Genomic DNA, 20,138 nt, shown 5'->3' on the forward strand with positions numbered 1-20,138 from the left:
CCAGGGGCGGATCTTCAGCAGGCTTTCACGCAGTGTTTCTCGTAGCTGGGGCTGGGGCCGCCCTCCCCTCTCTTGTTGGAGGCGGTCTGTGTTGCTGTAGAGGACACCGCCAGCAGTGTTTAGTGCTGGACTTCACAGTAGTGTTAGTTAAGTTAGAATTACCTGTATAATTTAATTAGTAGGCACCGTTATTTTTCTTTTTGCTTCTCCATTATTTAAGTTGGGCTGGCTGGCAGCCCGGTGGAAAACGATGAAAAGTCGCCCCCAAATGAGCCAGCACCACCCAAACTAATGCGGACAGCCATATCCAACTTCCTGCCCACTTGCTTAGTAGTTTCTTTCTACTCTGTTCATCTCTTCTTTCATAACCATCCCACTGTTTATACCTATAACAAACCTGCTTTATTTTAATGCTAGATCTTTTACATCCTGCATGTAGGGGCCAAGGGTTTTGCTGTGTCTATGCAGGTTTTACCTGGGCCCAACTTATCCAGTTTTAGTCTAGAATAGTCAGTGAGGGGAGTTAGTCATGGCGCCAATCGCAGCCGTAGCTGGCCAATCCCTTCTAAGTACATGATGCATGTTACCCCTTCTGCATGGCTAATACCCTGCATGTGTAGAGAATATAAGCTTCGGCCTGAGACGCACTTAGTCTCCTCCCTAAACCGAACCGCTCCCAAATACACTTAAAGTTTTTAGTTACGTTAGGAAAATAAGAAAAAAATCGCTTCGTGAGTCTTTTTGGTTTCCCGTCCATCATGTTGGGCGAATGAAGAGGTAGCGACAACTTCTTTTAGAGATTACGAAAGGGACTTCCTCCGGCATATATTCTTGATTATTAAGTGTTAATTTTGGTACTATGTATTATTGACGAGGCCCGTAACATAATAAATTAATAGTTCAGATTGCTGATAAAAATAAATAAATTAAATTGATTCCAAAAATGTGTATTATGGGAACTTATTTTCAGTTGTCTTAAATGTTTGATTTAATTTTTCAAGGGTTGGTCCATCTGATTCCATATGTTAAAATAGAAAATAGAAGGAAAAAAAGGTGTTAGATAAGCGGTTGTTGTGTTTGTAATGGTAATGTCTGTTTGGGCTGATGAAAAGTATATATTTTTCGGATTTTTCGTGTGTTTAGATACTTAATACGACTTGCAGTACAATGGAAGCCGACTATCAGCCACCGTTTAGTTCTGCAAGGGGCTTGACAGGTATAGCCCGTATTTCGTTCAGTCGCATTACCATGTTTTGTTTTAAAGTCTAAAGTTTAAGTAGATTTTAAAAGGTTATATTATTACAGGTTTCGCTTCTTTTTTTTTTTTGGGTAGTAACCGTATGCATTATTTGTAAAAGGGGGTAAACTTCTTCGCCCAACTTGTAGTTGTGTAGATGTTGTTTTGCTTTTTGTTAGTTCTTTGTGCTTGTCCGGAGTAAGTGTGATTCGAATCTGTATCAGGCTTTGCTGGAGATATGTTTAGTTGGCCTACATTTTTATACGTGCTAAGGGTTTCTATATAGTAGTTGGCCTACATTTGTATATGTGCTAAGGGTTTCTATATAGAAGGTAAGGCAGTTGTGGATTTTGGGGCGTTCCTAAAAACAAAAGCTGTGTGTTTACAGTTGCTGTTTTTATAACTCTCCTCACATTAAAATCTAATGAAAAGGGACAGGAGTAAAACAAATACTACTGATAAGCTAAATGATTTTTTAATATCTCATTTATTTGTACGTTTGAAGGGTGCTCCTTTCAACCTGCAGCATTTTATCCCTTATTTTTTTAAATATATTAAATAGCAAGGATTAACCAGGAATAGAATGTGACTAGACAGGCATGCCTTCCGTGCACTGGGGTAAGTAGAATGGTGCTGATTTACTAGGTATAAAAAAAATGGACGATTAAATTAATTTTGCGCTAACATTGTGAGTTTTTGTCTACATTCTGCCACATTTTACACAATATAATTTTGGAGAGATGTACAATTGTACCTATTAGCCTTTGCTTAATCCATATTTTACTACTTTTAAATGATTACTCCACAAATTCCTTGTATTTCCAATCTTTCACCACAATGTAACTGTGTTTGAGTATGTAGTTATTACCAGGCCTTCCTATCACCTCAGTTTTATATTATAAAACTGTTCGCTTGTGAGAAGTTCGAAAACAACCACCAGGAGCACTTGTTTACACTGTAAATTTATACTGTGTTCAATGTAGTTGAAAAAACGGTAATATTATTACGTCATGGCTATTCCCGAAATACTTTTTTGGACGCAGCCCTAGAGCAATGGTACCTTCGAGATTATAGTAGGGTTTATAACCATTAGGCACGTAAATTAAACTCATGCTTGGGGGTTGGGATAAAACTCACGATCCTCACCTCGTTAGCGTGACGCGTCAGCGACCACAACCACAGAGGATCCGTCAGCAGTTTTCACTGATGTTTGTCTTTGTGTGTTTCGACATGTGGGCCTTTTAGCACTCCTGGTTATCTTCTCGTCCTCTGCAATCTTGCACAATAGGAAACAATGTGCCAGCCATTAAACATACTCTGGGCTGCTGTGTTGCCAGTATCATTATATGATTTAAATGATTCCTGGACATATTTGAGGGACCGCGGAGGGTTGGGGGGGGGTAATTAGTAGTATCTATCTTGTCATATCTGCTACCATATGTTGCGTGACAGAAATCTTCGCACAGTTAATTTCAAAAGAATACGTTTGAAAATTCAAGTTTTTACAATACAAACATTCATTGATGGAAAACAGAATGGAAAATGAAGTTTTTTTTTTTTTTTAAAAAAAAAAAAGGAATCTCTGTTTTGAGATAGATGCTTCTTATAGAAGGTGGGTCGATATGTTATATAAATTGGTCTCTGGGATTCGTGGCGGTCGAAGTCCACAAGTGTCGTGCACGGTGTGACGAGAGCTACGCGTGGTGTCTCCAGCAAAGCGTGTTCCCGCCGACGGGCAGCCGTGTGTGCGTCACCCAGTGTTCTCTGCTCTGTACAGCGTCTCATAATGACCATGAGGACCCGTACCCCAGTCTGTCAGACTACCATGACTATGAGCCAAACCTGGAGTTTGACGACACAGAGCTGCAACATTCTGCGGTCGCCACGGATGGTAAGGGTGGCATGCCTGCTAGCGATCGCAGCCGCCTGTCTGTTGTGCATAGCATGCTGTTAGCTCTGCCCCTCTGCTCGTATTTTCCCCGCGACCTTCCCTATTGGCACCAGTCGGTTCAGTAGTGTCTCGATTATCCGAGTTAATGTTGGCGTGGGAACATCTGATAACCGGATGTAACTCGAAAATCGTCTTGGTTTTCCGTTTGCCCAGTGGTTTCATTTTTGGGATAACATTTTTTCCAGCTTTTTTCGGTGTAAATTTTTTTACATCTCCTCGTGATTCGCTTAACTAGTAAATTTCATCATTGAAGTTAAATTTATTAATGCTTTCAACACCAGTTAGTTTATTTTGATAGTCCTCAAGAAAATGTTTGAACAGTTTTTGCTGGGAATGGTATTCTAAGTCATTTTGAATAAAATGGAACCTCGTTTAAGCAAAGCTTTAATTGAGACTTTACTGTACTAATTTCTGAAAAGCACTAATTTTTTTAAATGTGTCCTTAAAAGCTTTTTCCAGTAACAGTCGCAGTGCGGCAGTTTTTTTCTGGCTAGCGTATGTAAATAACACATTCTTAGAAAAGTAGTATGCTTTTGTAATTGGCATGGGTTATTGTGATAACTGACCACCTTGTTTGATGTGCATGGTCTGAATGATTACTTCTGATGTGTGAATGAATAAAGTGAATGAGGCTTGGGTCTTGTTCAGATTCTTTTGACAGAATATGAAACTTTTGAAATGAAAATTGCTGTGAAAAATATGTAGGCAGCTTCGTTTACATTTAAGTAAAAATCCACTAAGCTCAAAGTAATTCTGTTGTTCTGCTGATAAATTTTTATGCTGATCTGTTGCGTTTGAATTCGGGTGATTTAATTGAGACAGAATTGAGAACAAATTGGTTACTGTAAGCAAGGAGATTTACATACCTATACAGTTTCATGAAAAATAAGCAACTTGGAGCTATTAATACTGTCTAGCTTGTAGTACTTCAGCCTTAGATTCAATGTTAACATTTTACTATTTCTCAAAGAAGCTGAAATTATGAGTTGGTATGCCATAGTCAAAATTAGTATGTATATATTTGTCAATTTTCAGTGATTTGAATTAAATATATGTTCTCTTTTTTAACAGAAACTAATACATGCACACTTATATTTGCTTGTCATTCATACTCATGTGTGCTGTTAACAGTGTGACTGTCAAGAATTACAAGCTTGTGCAGGCTGGACCATACAGACAACAACCTGTGATCGCACGAATGACAACACATGACCTGCTATAAAGGACCCATTTTCTTTTGGTGAAATTGCATTCTGTTAATGATAAAGATGACACATTATCACAATAGTGTTATTCTAACCAATCACGGGTGGGGGGTGGGTCATCTGTTACAGAAGTCTATCCAGTGTGTGATAGTGTAATGTTCTGTTTAATGCTTTACAGTACTTTGCCATGGTGGTGGAAGTTTGAAGTTGAACAAAGTGATTTTAATGGCGGCGATCACTCTATGTGTAATGTTATTGATTCAGTTTAGACAGAGAATGCTTCTTGAAGCCATGTTGTAGTTATGTAAAAAGGGATCACTAAAAACAACCTAAATGCCATGTCGGACTTAGGTGATCATTATTATAATGGGCCCTATGTACCCGGGCACACATATGGTGACTGAACCGTCAGAAAAAAACAGTGCATGCATTTTAAAAACTGCTCGAGATATCAAAGTGGTGTCTGTGTACCAAAAACATACAGTAATACGCTGAGGACGGGTGACTAGTTCGGCTTCCGTATTTTTTTTTTAAACTGTCTTTTTAGGAGGGTGAAAAGTGCTAAAATAATAATAATGTTTAGTCATTCAAAGGGACTTGAATTACACCATTATCATCATTTCTCTGCCATATTATATTACAGGTACCGCTTTAATCTCATAGCTTCCCTATGCATGGACGATGAGACAGTACGCCAGTCTAGAGTCAATACTGTGCTAGAAGCGTCAGCGAGCATCACACAGTCCAACCTCGCTGACAAATACAAACCTGACGAGATGGGCCTTAAACATCTTGCCACTGTATTCAAAATTGCAGTGATATAAATTAACGTAAAGCAGCATATTATTTGTATGATGGATCATTCACCATTTGAAAGGAAGTAGTAATCTTGATTTAAATTTTTTGCCTTTCAAATTGACATGTTAATCTTTGTAATCCTATAGGTATTATGTTTAATTTAATTGAGAAGCAATAAGTTTGTTGACTTTCAATGGTACTATGCACGTGTCTGAGAACTAAGTCTGTGCAACTCTGTTGGGTATCTTTTCCTGAAACTAGAAATGAATGTACGCGTGTGGGTAGATTTGTACAAAGTCATTGGTTTGCTTGCAGTTATCGTGTGATATATCTGCTGTTTGTGCTTACTTGTTTGGTGGGCAGCTTACAACTACAACTATGTTTATTCATACAATATTTTTTATGTTTCAATATTTGCTTGGCTTTATTGCACTAGCAGTAGCTTGAAGTTAAATGCTTTTCTTGGTTCTAGTATAATGATGAGTACAGTAGAACCCTGTTATAATGTTTCTGCTTTTATGTTTTCCTGCTTATAATGTTTTTTCCTTATCATCCCTTGAAAAAACATAACAAGGTTCTACTGTAATTGGTTGAGCTTGCTTAGTCTTTTTTTTCTTAAATGTCTTGAAAAAAGTGCATGGTTTTCTGGAAACATTTCTGCTGTCTTTAAATGTAGATTTAGTGAAAACTTATAAGCAGATTGGTTTTTGGTTTATTTGTTTCATGACATTCGTAATCACAGTGTGTGGGCTATGCACACTGCATTTGCTGCTTTGAGACCTGATCAAATATAACTTATCTGAAATATATATACCTGCATGGTCTTATGCAAATGCACACATCTTGTATCCATCACGTGGCCAGTTGAAAGTTTCTTTGTTCGTATTCAGTCCCTCTGCAAAGCAAAAAGGTGCATTTTTGTGTTGCAGCATTAAGCATGTTGCACAGCGATGTAATGCATTGTGCTGTGAAGTGCTAAGCTTCGGCCAATCAGAGCTTCGACACATGCAGCGAATGCCAAATGTGTTGCATGAACACGTCTTGTGTACATTGTATATAATATCCAACAGATAGTAAGAATAATGATAGCTTGGTTATATATTTCCCCAAAGAAAAACACACTTCCAAGTTCATGTATTTTACAACTGCATGCAACTCGACAGTTTTTTTTATGAATACTGGTCGTGGTGAAAATTAATAAAAGAAAATACTTACATATGCCTATGGAGTTACACGTAGACGTGTTTTTATCTAAATGATAAAATTTTCCATTTTACGTATCCAAGTTTACCCCTTATTCCTGATGGCATGATCCTATATATATTTATCCTATGGTACATGGTGCTTGCTGTTTCAATTTAGTACTTCGAAAGATCCAGGGTACAAAATAAACTTGTTATGTAACAATAAATTATGATCGTGTGTTGAATACGAAAGGAAAAAAAATTTCCGCAGTACCCGAGAGAAATTAAAGTTTTTGTTAGACCAGGATATTTTTGATGTGTATTGAATTAAAACGGCAAGCATCATGTACCACAGGATCAACACATACTCAAGGGTCATTCACTCAGGAGCAAGGGATAAACTTAAATACGAGATACAGTACACAGGAGAGTCCCGCTAATCCGGAATCCAGACTCCTCTCGTCCGGACATCCGATTAATCCAAACAGAAAAATTCAACTAAAATTTTTTTTATTTTAATCATGCATCAGCAGGTTAAAAACTTGGGCGTACCCTACGTTTACAGTAGTATTTAAAATAAATTTATCTAGGAAAAGTTGTATTTATGACGGGGGAATTGTTGATTTGAATATTTTCACCCATTTTTGACGTGACGTCTAATAAATCGATGAATGCCGGCTGCACGCACGAAAAAGTGTCCTGTAATGCACATTGTCCCGTTACGCTGTGTTCCGTTACGCTCATTGTACGCTTGCGCTACATCTATCTCTCTTCCACTCGATTGGAACAACCATCGAATTGACTTTTTCGAGGCACATTAAACTTGAAACACTCCCATTCGTTTCCTACTTTTCCAATCATCGTCCTATCCTTAACCGAATAACACAAATTTGAAGAAGTTAAATAGCAAACATGTATAAAAGTTAATGGTTAAAATAATCTGTTCGTTAAAGTAATAAACATATTTGAATTAACGAGCGCAAATAAAAAGTAAATTCATCGATTAAATTTTAGATTTCATTTCACTCCTCCTTTGTATCCATACAAAATAGTTGATAATTCGATAAAAAATGATTCAATTTTTATTCATAAAAGTATGCAATCATTTCATCGATGTTTTGTTATGACGTCACGTTAAACTATCGTCCGTGAACCGACTTTACAGACAAATTTTTTTGTTTACTTGATGTATGTTGAATGTAAAGGGAGACTGTGTTGAGTGGTTGTTGGCGGGACTGGAAGGAGCGACGCCGGAGGAGGAGGAGGAGGCGAGCGCGCTGGACTACCTGGAGTCGCCGGTGTCGGACGGCACCATCGAGGAGAACTTCGAGGAGCAGCTGGTGGGCGCCCCGGTGGTGCCCACGGGCGAGGACAGCCTCGCCTACAGCTTCCCCGACGACGAGGAGGAGGAGGACTACCGTGACGCGGCCCGGCACGGCATCGTGGACGTGGTGGGCGACGACGCCTACGGCCGCAAGGTGGTCGTGGTGTCTGCCTGCAAGCTGCCCGGCGGCAGGGAGCTGGACCACGCCCTGCTGCTCAGGTGCCGTGTCTCCTTCCCGCGTTCCCGGCAGTGCACTTGGCTAACTAGAGAGTAATTCTGCGCGGTGTTACGGCCAGTCTACGACGACGTCACGTTTGACTCCTCGGGAAAACTCTGCCGGCAGCATCGCCGCGAGAACTGATCCACGCTCGGACGTGCGATTTTTGGTGAACAGTTTCCGTCAAGTCGACCTTTTTAAGTTTCGATAAAACTGGTACTCCCGTCCAACATGTGTCAAGTTAGCGAACTCGAGTCGTTTGCCTTTGGAGCAAAGTGACATGTTTCTGCATTGTGCTCTTGCGTGGTTCATAAATCAATACTACTTCCATGTATTGCATCCTTGTGATTGTTGCGTGGTTTATAACACTGTTACGATTTACCACTGGTTCGTAAAGGATAGCCCGATTAAAGATTTTATTTCTCGCATAGTTTTATTGATGGCCACTACTTATGTCACTTACAATTTAATCTTCTCTAAGATGGAAAATAATTAACTACACTTAAAGAAATGTTGATTCCCCAGTCGCTCGTTCCACACACCTCGCTGGGCCGCACCTCTGGCGCAACTCTCGCTGCAGCAATATTATGTCTTAGTGTCCTATGCCTACCTCCTTTCCACCCTGTGAATGTTAAGACTTTGTGTCCACGTGACTAGAATACGGGACCAGCAATGATTCACCGCGCAATTAATAATTTTAAGGTTTTAATGTTCATAGTCATACAGACTATAATTGCAAGTTTGTACGCTGGTAAACACGCAATGTTAAGGAAGCAGTGATCTTAAAAAGCACTATTTCCAGTTTTATTGAAACTTAAAGGTTGTCTTAACGGAAACTATTCACCAAAAATCGTACGTCCAAGTGTGGATTAGTTCTTGCGTTAATGCTGCGGCAGAGTTTCCCGACGAGTTGCTGGCTGCAACATAACAGTTTACTGCAGCCGTAACACTGTACAGAAGACAGAACTATGCCCAGTTATCATTTAACCGGTATTTAGTGATAAGTTTCTGTTTTAGTTGTTGTGTATCTCTTTGTTACTATGTGACTTGACATGAATACCAACACTTGTGAGTTTTAAGCAGCAATATGAGATATGCTGAGAGACAGCGTAACAATCTCACTCGGAAACTTGGTGTTATTTTGTGGATGTGTTTAAAAATGAAAACCAACAATAAGTGTGTAATTTTGAGAACTTGATTTTGTTAAAAAATGTGAACTTGGAATATTATTAGCAAATCGTAATCATGTATTTGGTAAACTTATTCTTGATATTCAAATGCTAACAAAAAAAGTAGTGATGTGCGAGTCTCGGCATCATCGAGAACGAGTCGAGACAGAAATTTTCTCGATCTCGTCTCGAGATAATTTTTTTGGCTCGGAATTTTCGAGAATTTTGTAAACAAGAAATAGGTTAGGTAATATAATATATTGAGGCAGCATTTTGCGTTGCGTGTTGAAATAATTAACATATTTTCAACGTAACGTAGATCGAATAAAATAAAATATACTTGTTATGGTAGAATACACGATAAATTATTAAAAAGTTAAAAACGAACAACTTCCGTTCACAAGTCACTACATGAAACGGTAAACGTAAACAATGAATTGTGCTGTGGTTATCACATTAAAGTACAGAAGAAAATGATTATTTTCCGTTAATAAAACCAACATTAAAGTTAAAAAGAAATCATTTTCGGTATCAATATCAAGTATCAACGTAAAACGTTACGGTAAAAAATAAAAATATAAACATGACTGCAGAATTCTTCCGCGATTGCATTTTGTTTTATGGCCTTAGGTTATACACACGGCCAGCAGTATATAACAAGCAACATGATGTTTAAATTGCGGTCCGTATCGATAGTGACATATCGATAGTGGCGAATGTTCAGACTTTCATGATCAAGTACCGTCCATGGCTCAAGGAAACTGTATAGACTATGGAATCAATAACGTATGTTTACATACGACAGTAGGCAAATAAACTGTTGAGTGTAAAGGTAAAGTTGTAATTGCAATTGCAATTGTGGATACTTGATAAAATTATTGTATAATTATGTATGTTTGTCAGATTATTGAGTTTTACTTTTTTGGATCATATTATCCTGTTAACTAAAGTACAGATTTCTCGATTCACGAGAATTTTTAAATTGCTTTCTCGATCTCGTCTCGAATTCAAAAAAGTCTTTCTCGCACATGCCAAAAAAAAAGCATAAAATTAAAAAGGTTATTGTATTCTAAAATCAACTTCCGTTGTAGTGCTGAAAATAAGTTGTAAAACTTTAGAATAAATGAGTTAATAAAATATTATGCAACCTGGCTGAAAAGAGAAGGATTACCATACGAGCTTGCATGCGTGATTACCAGGACATTCAATTGTTTCTGTTCATATGGTAAAAACAATGAGTCAGAATTGGACCAACAAACTGGCATTTTGCGAATCAATGATTATTTATTTTAGAGAGAACACTGGCCATCTGGTTAATGTTAATTCAAACAAAAATCTACAATCTTTACAAAACTTGTCATTCTCGTAAAATGATTTCTTTGAAGTAGTTGGGAGTAGCAATACGTCAAAAAAAAAAGTATGGAAACAACGTTGTTACCTCCAGTTATTTCAGTGAAATATTTTTACAAAGTGACAAATATTTTGCGATGGTTCTAGAGCTTTGTTTAATTAGTAATCATTATCCAGACACTTGGTGTTCCATCTTAAATACTTTCTCTGTTACTTGCAGTTCAGCTCCAACTCTCAACCAAAGTTTGTCGGTGAAATTATAACTCAACCTTTATAACTCACATGTAGATAGTAAACCTCCCAAGTCACATCACTGCTATGTTTATTAGTTGTGTACTAAATTTCCTCATCTTGTCATAATCTATAAAGAAAAATTCAAGCAGTGCAAAGTTAGTGTTTTTTTAGGTTTTTGTTTACTGTTTTGACCTCAGACAGTTGCGTTCTTAGGCATTTCTTTATTAAAATATAGACATTTTGACTATTGCATGCAATACTTTTCTCAAGACATTTAAAAATTACTTTTCTCCAGTTTAAATAATTAGTTTTAAATAGTTGCTTGACTGTTCCAAAATAGTATCTTTAATTTTTTATTGTATAGAATATATACTATATACTTTTTTTTTTTAAATATGTGGTATTTATGTAATCATTTGACTTATTCTACTTGTTTAACTATCTTCTCATTTAGTGTGAATGGACATTTTAAAACTGAGTAAGTTAGAACAGAATGAATATTTTTCCTTGTTTCGACTTGTAAGCACACCGTCATCTGAAATAAAAACTTAATAAGATTCGTAAATAAAAAAAAACTAAAAAAATAGAACCAAGTTTGTAACCCTCATTTTTTACGAAAGCTGGCTTTTACATGGAAAACAGTATGTTGATAGTGCTTGGCACAAAGTAGGGATATTGACTGATCTACCCAATGTTGGTACACTTGTTTCGTTGTGATTATGATTTTGGAAATTAAAAGGTTTATGCAATATAATTTTTTTCCTTCCTACTAACAAAATTGTTTGTGTGGAGTCCACATACGACAGTAGTTAAACTTCTTGCTTATTAGGTATAAATAGAGATAAATTATTAGTATTTTTTTTTTTACTGAACAAGAGGTATTAATTGAGAATTGTAAGGATGCAGGTATTATTTCAAAAGAAAAAAATGCATTTTTCCATACCCTATACTCTCGCATCTATTCACTGGCACTTTTTGGCGCCTTTGCCGGTTTATTCCCATGTTTCCTTTGATAATACCTCTTATCTACATCTGCCTTATTATTTTTAAAGCAAATATGTCAATTCACGATCTTCAGCTGAATAAAATGAACAAAAAAAACACTCCAACCAAACATAAATTACATTTATCTCAAAAATCTGTAAGTCCTTTTGATATTTCTAATAAAAAATGTTCTCATACCAAAAATAAATTACACTTAAAAAGCTAACCTCTTAAGACTATACATCTTTTTTTACATTTTAAATCACACTATTCACAAAAAAATGAATGATTCTTATAAAGTTATTTGCAGAAATCAATAACTCTTTTCCATACAGATGAATAAACTGAGGTGCTTAAAATAAATAGAAAATTAATTTTGTTGATCAATCGTTAGCCGTTACGCAAACAGAGAAGCAGACAAACACAAGCAGCGTTACGAGAATTCTGTAGCGTCACTGCTGCATCATTTGTACCTCTCCCCTGCCGTCTCCCCTTCCGGCCGTTGCAACTAGCGTGTAGCATGCTCCGTTACGTACCTGTCCCCTCTCCCAGCCGTCTTCCCATTCGACCGCTAGCGCATGTGTTGTTTCGGCGTCACCACTGGCGCACTCTCCTCTACTGGTTCCCCCCACCACGTACCCCAGGGGCGCCACCACAGGAAGGGGGGGGGGGGGGCAAGGGTATTTTGCCACCCCTCTGAAACCTTGAAGCAAAGAAAGTGCTGTGTAATCAATTTTTAGATAATAAAACTGCTTAAATAGCACCATTTTCCATCTTGAAATACAAATTTTCCTGGGACCCCCCCCGCTTCAATAGGGGGGATCGATGATTCTTTATAAAAAGGTATATTGCCCCCCCCCCCCCTCCCTTTTGGAAATTTAGTTGTTGCGCCCCTGACGTACCCCAACTGTTCCCCCTCATGCAATCTGAATATTCGTAAAGCTAGAAAATTGTAGCGCCTTCACCAAAGAAGTTTCACCTCGGTGAGAGTGTCTTGGTGGGTCACTACCTGGTTCTGGGGGATACGTGTTGTTTTGCGATGGCGCGACTGTGAGCGGGCGTGTTGGCGCGACTGTGACGCAGGTACCTGATGTACACCCTGGACAAGTACGTGGAGCAGGACTACAGCCTGGTGTACTTCCACTACGGGCTCACCAGCAAGAACAAGCCCTCGCTCTCGTGGCTGTGGCAGGCGTACCGGGCCTTCGACCGCAAGTACAAGAAGAACCTCAAGGCCCTGTACCTGGTGCACCCCACCAACTTCATCAGGGTCGTCTGGCAGATATTCCGCGCCGCCATCAGGTCGGTGCGACACCACATGCTTTGGAAAACTACATATTTGGACGGTCTCCGGGTAAAAGGTAACAAGTCACATTTTGGTGATTTTTTAGTTTATTCCAGCAATAAACTCTTAAAAGTATACGTAGAATATGTAATGAATTTTTAATCATTGGCAACTATGTTGGTAAATAAAAGAATAATGCAAGAAAAATTTAAGTATTTAAATTCAATTTTTATCTGTAAGAGTTTTTTTGTTTCTCCTGCAAAAAGTGAATTCTTGACTTGTTACCTTTTACCCGGAGACCGTCCATTTTGTTCTTAATAATGAATGTACTGTATACGTAACTGCTACTAATAATTTAATTTAATTTTTTTTGGGGTTCTGGAAATGTGTTCATTTAAATGCGAAATTCTTTAAAGTGGGGTAATGATTGGCAAGAGGTCCATGGATAACTAAAATACACTTTTAAGTAATGTCAGATTAAAATTTTTGTATCCTGACTATCTAGACAAACACTCTTTAACACCCGCCCACTCAAAGTAATGCCCTTATTTGTTCCAGTAAAACGGAGCACTATTAAAAAATGCACATTTTTTTTTAATGAAAATAATTCATTTTCCAAATAGGTAAGTGTTATCACACCCCAGACCACCTCGGCTATCTCAAAATTTGGTCTGGATTGGATATACATAAACACTTGCATGAATAATTCGGGCGTTGGAAAATTACTGAAGTTTCAGAAAAAAATGTTACTATCGTTGATTAATTTACTAAAGTAAGGTCTCTCCGACACCAACTGATCTTAACGTATTTTTTTATTGATACTTGAAAAAAATTCAGTCATTGGGATGGCCATCTTGCGACCACAAAAGCCAGTACATTTAGAGCATACAACTTTTGCACATAACTTCGTCCCAGACTTACACATAAGGATCAGAAAACAGAATAAAATTATTTATGCCAATGTTTTATTAGTTTAGAGAGAAACATTAAACAAGCTTACTCTTAAGTGCTGTAAGTTCTGTGGATAAGCTGCAGAATTGATAGTCAAAAGTTGACTGACTTTTCACGAACTCTGATAGTCTTTCGTCTAATTAATAATGGTGAGTACTTCACAAATTTTGAATAAACAGTCTGTTTTACACAATCATCTTGTGACACATACTTAACATCATTCTGCACTTTACTGACCTAACAGAATTTAGTTATTAGGAAAAAAAAAAAGGTATGAAAAACTTAAAAGTTAATTTTTTGATTATATGGTATTGCATAAACTTGTTGGCAGGTGTCTGTTTCACTGGAGTCTTTATCCATAACGTTTTAGCCAGAAAAAAGGTTCACAAAGTAATTACAGAAGTACATTATTTAGAGTAAGTGAGCTTTCAGTAGCTTGATAGTGTGTGTTCTTTATTTTCAGTGCGAAGTTTGGACGTAAAATCATGTACGTAAATTACCTCCACGAGCTGAAACAGCACCTAGACTTGGATCAGCTCAACATTCCTCAGCCTGTGTTGGAGTAAGTGCCAGTCCTAAAGATTGCTGTGTGAGAATTCTCTGTGCCTTCAATGAAATATTTCAAAGGTTTCGCTATATCACATATTTTGTAATTAAAAGTTTCAATATTTGTTTTACAGTCACATTTTTTTGCTTGTATAATTTCTATGTTCAAAATGTATGTTTGTGTAGGGTGTCTGTCTTGATTTCTTTACGATTTTGTATCATTAGGTAGGTAGGTAGGTTGGTTTTAGGGTTTACGTTTAACTTTCCCGAATTTTCTGTCTAATTTTAGCAGCTAAAGTATAAAACATAAGCAAACATAGCTCTCGCCCATCACATGTGCAGATATTTGAGGATATTTCTGTCAAAGTACTCAGCATTGCTGACATAGCGTAATGTAGGCACACTAGGATATTAACGATAATAATTCAGTGTGTTTATGGATATGTAGGTATTGCTACAATCAGTCATGGGGAAATTGTCATAAGTTGTTACATTGTTTAATGATAATATATTCAGTTCATCACCTTAAACTAGCTGACTAATATAAACTTTGGGCTTTGGGTATAAGTAAACTAAAAGGTGAGTAAATTCAAATTAGTCATTATCTAAAATTGGTTTCGTCCATAATATTCTAACCACATCATCGACACTGTAATATGAATTAAGAACATATCTTTGAGGCAGTAAGTAAACAGTGTTGGGAGCCATTGACTACAGTTTGCACATTTATTTCACTGTAGCCTACACAAAATGTGAGATTCTTTAAGTTGTGTAGGTAATTTTGAATAATAGTAATTTTTTTGTTATAGCATTACTATGTTAAATGTAAATGCAAGTAGACAAGGATTTAACAGAATTGCACCTTTAATTAATGATTTTTCAATACCTTTAATAATCTAATAATATAGGATGACAAGGAATCAAGGAATTGACTTGGACATCCTTGGTTAAAGCATATTCTTCTATACATCTTCATTTACCACCTTATTCAAGATTAAATCAGCATTTATTAAATTTTTAAATACATGTCTTTAAATAATTTATTCACTAAAAGTTATATATAATTATGTTATATTAAAAAATTAATTGTAAAGATAATTAGGTTCTTTTATTATTCTTGTAACAACTATTTACAGATGTAGTAGCTTTATCGGCTGATTCCTGTGAGTATGAATACTTCAATGTTTAATTGAAGTGATTGATTTTTGTGTATTTGTAAATTATCTCTATAGATCTATACATTTATAAATCTAATGATGTGTGTCTGTCTTTTAACGCAAAAACTAATAAACTGCTAGGGCTGAAATTATGCAATAACATAGATTATAAACGGGGAAAGAACTTAGACTTGTAGCCGTTTCTAAATTTTCCACAGTTTAAAGATGGTGAGCGTTTTAATGATGTGCTGTATCAACCAGCTTATGTTTGTGACCAATAATTAGCATTACTACAGCCCACCAATTGGCCTTTATCAAATTCAAAGATCACCTACAATTTTAATTATAATTTAAAAATAATAAAAGGTGCATTTACTTATGCACATTAGAAGTTATACTTGATTTAGCATGATTAAATAAAGCATATAGGTAACATAAAAAAGAAGAGCTATTTCAGCATTCTTCATTTTAAACTGATGGTAAATATCATCAGCACCACGCATGTTCTAACACTATTTTCTCGGGCAATAAATTAACAGTAAATATAAATAAAATCTAAAATAGCAGAAAATGTGTTCACTGGTGTCAGCATTGAAAATGAGGCAATATAAAGTGACTCATTCTTAGATTGCAGTGTGGAAGGTTAGTGAATAAGAAGTTTTTGTGATTTGATGGAAATCTAAACTGGTAACAACAGCTACTTCAGCCAGTATACATATAAATATATCCTGTACAAAATCTCTGTAACGTTTATGAGATAAGACACAAAATCAAGGAGCTACTGATTAGAAAAAAAAAATACTGTGTGTTTCTGTTTTCTGGTTGCACTGTTGTCAGGTTGTAAATATGTGATGTTACCAAGATTTTGGGGCGCACATTTGGGGTGAGTCCACTATGGGAGGGTACTGACGACCAATCTGTACAAATTACTTTATTAATCTATGAGCTCATGGGCGTCGCAAGCATATATTTTTTGGGGGGGACTTCAATTGATTTAGTTGTTGAGGAATATCCATCCCCTGGGGAAAAAAAGCGTGGGGTCTGGCGGTTCTCCCCCGGGAAAATTTGGGGTTTGAAGGTGCAAAAAGGTGGTTTTTAGGCATATTTTTTCCTAAATATTCTAATTATAGTTGGTTGCAATATATAATTTATTTTTTCTAAAAAAATATTTTCAGAGAACAACATATTTGTAAAAACACAGTTAACGTATATCTGTATTCGGTATCGGAACTGATTTTGATTTTACACGAAGATTGAATTAAAAAGTGCTCACGTTACCACGATTGGACCAAATGCGCCATGCGCAATGTATGGGTTATATATCACAGAAATCATGTTTTTAATACAACTACGAAACTAAATATTTTATTGGAGGGGACGAAATTGAAGACTTTTATTATTGGGCCGGGGGGAGCTCGTGCTATGCTGAGCACCACAGGTAAAATATACTGATGTTTTGGAAACCACTGTATAGTTATATCGTGGTATCTCGGCGGAAGATAGTGGCCAGATGTGCGAGCTAGGGTAGTCTGGAGTGCTCTCGTGTGACCGCCAGGCACGACGCCCGGCTGCTGCTGAAGAACAACCGGGTGGCGCCGCAGTCCCCCGCGGAGGCCCCCAGCGCCACCTTCCACGCTCCGCTGGAGACGCAGCAGTTCGGGGTGTCCCTGCAGTTCATCAAGGACCACCACGGCGGCGAGGTGATACCGCCCATCGTCAGGCAGTGCGTGGAGTTCCTCAGCCAGCCGGACGGTACGTGCGACCAGTCGCTGCAAGTACCCCTCGAGTGAAGGGTGATTGAGTGGGACAGTTTTTCAAAATATATGTGATTTTACCCCCCTCCCCTCCTTTTTTTTTTAGTGTTAAGTCCAATCATGCGAAATTTCATCAAGCAATACCACAATATTCTGCTTTACATAGTTGGGAAGGGTGGTTTTTTCAAAATTTCACGTAGTCAGCAAACTTCTTCTTGATTTTGAAGTTGTTTTGGAGGTCAAGTGTGCTAAATTTTATCAAGCCCAGAAAATCTTACATTGGTGTTAGAAAAACTGAGTCTTCTGTGAATTTTATTTTTTATTGGTGGGAAATTTTCATGGCGCTCAAGTTGCAGAGCAATTTTAGGTCCGATTAAAGCCAACGGAGATTTTACCATCTACTGAAGTGCAAGTAGTATCGAGGCTAGTACAGTCTGTTCCAGCTAGGTTAAACAAAACAGGTTTAAAAAAAAAAACTTTGGAAAAATCACTGCACCTAACACTGTTATTTGGCAATTTAGCAGCGAATGAAGTTATAAATTATACGACGACTTCTAATTGAGCGTAATGTTTTGAAAACAGCTGGCCACTGAAGTATAATACTTTTTTTACATTTCAGTGTAGGATTTGGTGCAAAAGTAACTGAATTATGTTCATGATATTTCAACAGTTTGATACAAGTAATGAGGCAAGTAATGATTTCATCACCTGGGCAGAGAGATCTTGCAAGTAGATTTTAAGCATGGCTTCAAAAAAATGTAGTTTGAAGGTGAATCAATGGTATTTAAAAACACAGTAAGTCCATCAAAGAATGTCCCAGTCATAAATTTTAATAGTATCAACTGTAAGCGTTGTAGAGTTTTGGTTCGAGGTCACAATCAAAGAGTAATTCCATGAGATTTTTTCTCTTTGGGGTATTGTAAAAGATTGTGTCTACATTCCGCCGCTACCTAGTGATTTTCCAGAGTTGACGTAGAATTGAAGAGGCTATTGCTTCCATCACTCCGGACGTGTTGACCAAAGTGTGGGAAGAATTGGACTTCAGGTTTTGATGCGTGCCGTATAACTAAAGGTGCACATATTGAACGTTTGTAATAAAAAAAAATAGGTTAGTTTACCTTCAATTTGATGTGTGATTTGTAGGGCCATGTAGTTTTCGCGAAAAGATTTACAGACCAGCTTTTGTGTTAAAAACACTGCAGCATCGTCTGTGTTCCGTGATTGGTCGTGTTTCTTTCCGTTGCGCATGTTTTACTGCCGGTCCACAAATCACGGTCGTCCGTAGCGGAAGCCGACACGTTCCGACCGGCCCGGCCAGACAGGGCCATATGGCTTCTCTCGCAGACGGCAGCCAGTCGCAAGGAAAAACAACCGCTGACGCGGACGTAACCTTTTCGCAGTTTAACAAACGATCGGATTTATTCGCGAGAAACACCTGCCGCCTGGTGATTTGTTGTGAATAACCCGAGTTGAACGGTCGCGATGTGCCGTGGAAGTGGAGAAGGGGGCTGACAGAGTGGCGGGTTGTGCGGCAGCCCTGGAGACGGAGGGCCTGTTCCGGCGGTCGGCCAGCGTCGCGGTGCTGAAGGAGGTGCGCAGCCGGTGCAACCAGGGCCACCCGGTGGACCTGCAGGGAGACGTGCACCTGGCGGCCGTGCTGCTCAAGACCTTCCTGCGCGAGCTGGAGGAGCCGCTGCTCACCTTCGACCTGTACGACGAGGTCAACCAGTTCCAGAGTGAGTTCCCCCCGGGCGGGATCGCTGCACGTCAAACATTACATGCCCAGTGGCGTAGCCAGGATTAGTGCATGGGGGATTGTTAAGAAGCATGGACCCCCCCCCCCCTCCGTATTAAAGCGGGGGGTCCGGGGGTCCTCCCCCGGGAAAATTTGGATTTCAAGGTGTAAAATAGTGCTATTTTAGCAGTTTTCGGTACTTAAATTTAAATATTGTAATGGTAAAAAAATTTACTAATTTTTTAATATGAAATTTGTTTGAGTGATGAATAAGAAATTTAATTAAAGTTTTTTGGGCTAAGGGGGGTTTTTGAACCCCTAACCCCCCCCCCCCCCTCCCCTCCCCTGGCTACGCCCCTGGCCATGCCAGATTAGCTAACATTTTTGCTGGATCGTCGAAAGCCAATATATTTCCAACAGGAATACCGAAGAAAAATTCATCTGTGGTACAATATTATATATAAAAAAATGTTGTAAACAGCTGCTCTGGGGAAAGTAGTACAAATGAGCTCTTAGATATTATGTGTTCTACAGAGGTGTGGCATTTGATCGGATGGTTGCTGAACTACAGACATGTCAGTCTGAAGGTTATTGCAACTGATGGTAGCTGCTAAATGGCAATGCTAGGTAGCAGAGCTGCTTTAATTTTTTTTTTTAAATTTATTATTACATTGGTTTATTGCCTAAATGATAGACACAACACAAAAGCAAACACACACTAAACAAAACACAAGACTATATGGTGGGCACTGAAATGTAAGGTAGGCACTACGTACTGGCAGGCACTTTCCACAGAGCAGGCACCGCCTAGAAGACAGGTATCACAAACTAACAACACAAAAGACACAGGACACCACAAGTAAACACACAGACACACGAAAACAAAACCTACTCATGTTAAGTGTAATGTTACAGTAAACTAAAAGATGCATAATAAAAGACATTCAGGACACGACAACTGAAACAGCGACAAAATAACGCATAGACAATAGAACAAAAAAACACATTCTCATGCAAAGTCTAATATTACAAATAATGATATTAAATAACAATAAAA

The 20,138-nt window shown here is 37.9% G+C and overlaps 1 protein-coding gene across 2 annotated transcripts in view; it reads left to right on the forward strand.

Moving 5' to 3' along the window:
- The first annotated feature begins 1,024 nt into the window (after window positions 1–1,024).
- LOC134538859 (rho GTPase-activating protein 1) overlaps window positions 1,025–20,138 on the forward strand; it is a 35,202-nt gene continuing 16,088 nt past the window's right edge. Inside the window, exons 1-7 of one of the 2 annotated variants that reach the window (XM_063380424.1) lie at window positions 1,044–1,216; window positions 3,015–3,128; window positions 7,618–7,918; window positions 12,737–12,955; window positions 14,353–14,451; window positions 17,148–17,344; window positions 18,882–19,082. In XM_063380424.1, coding sequence (XP_063236494.1) covers window positions 1,168–1,216; window positions 3,015–3,128; window positions 7,618–7,918; window positions 12,737–12,955; window positions 14,353–14,451; window positions 17,148–17,344; window positions 18,882–19,082 — 1,180 coding nt within the window. In that variant the 5' untranslated portion in view covers window positions 1,044–1,167. Of the gene's footprint in view, window positions 1,217–3,014; window positions 3,129–7,617; window positions 7,919–12,736; window positions 12,956–14,352; window positions 14,452–17,147; window positions 17,345–18,881; window positions 19,083–20,138 lie in introns of both variants that reach the window. The other variant, XM_063380425.1, reaches the window with a different exon arrangement.

The sequence above is a fragment of the Bacillus rossius genome, chromosome 14 (assembly GCF_032445375.1).
Source record: "Bacillus rossius redtenbacheri isolate Brsri chromosome 14, Brsri_v3, whole genome shotgun sequence".
Lineage (NCBI taxonomy): Eukaryota > Metazoa > Arthropoda > Insecta > Phasmatodea > Bacillidae > Bacillus > Bacillus rossius.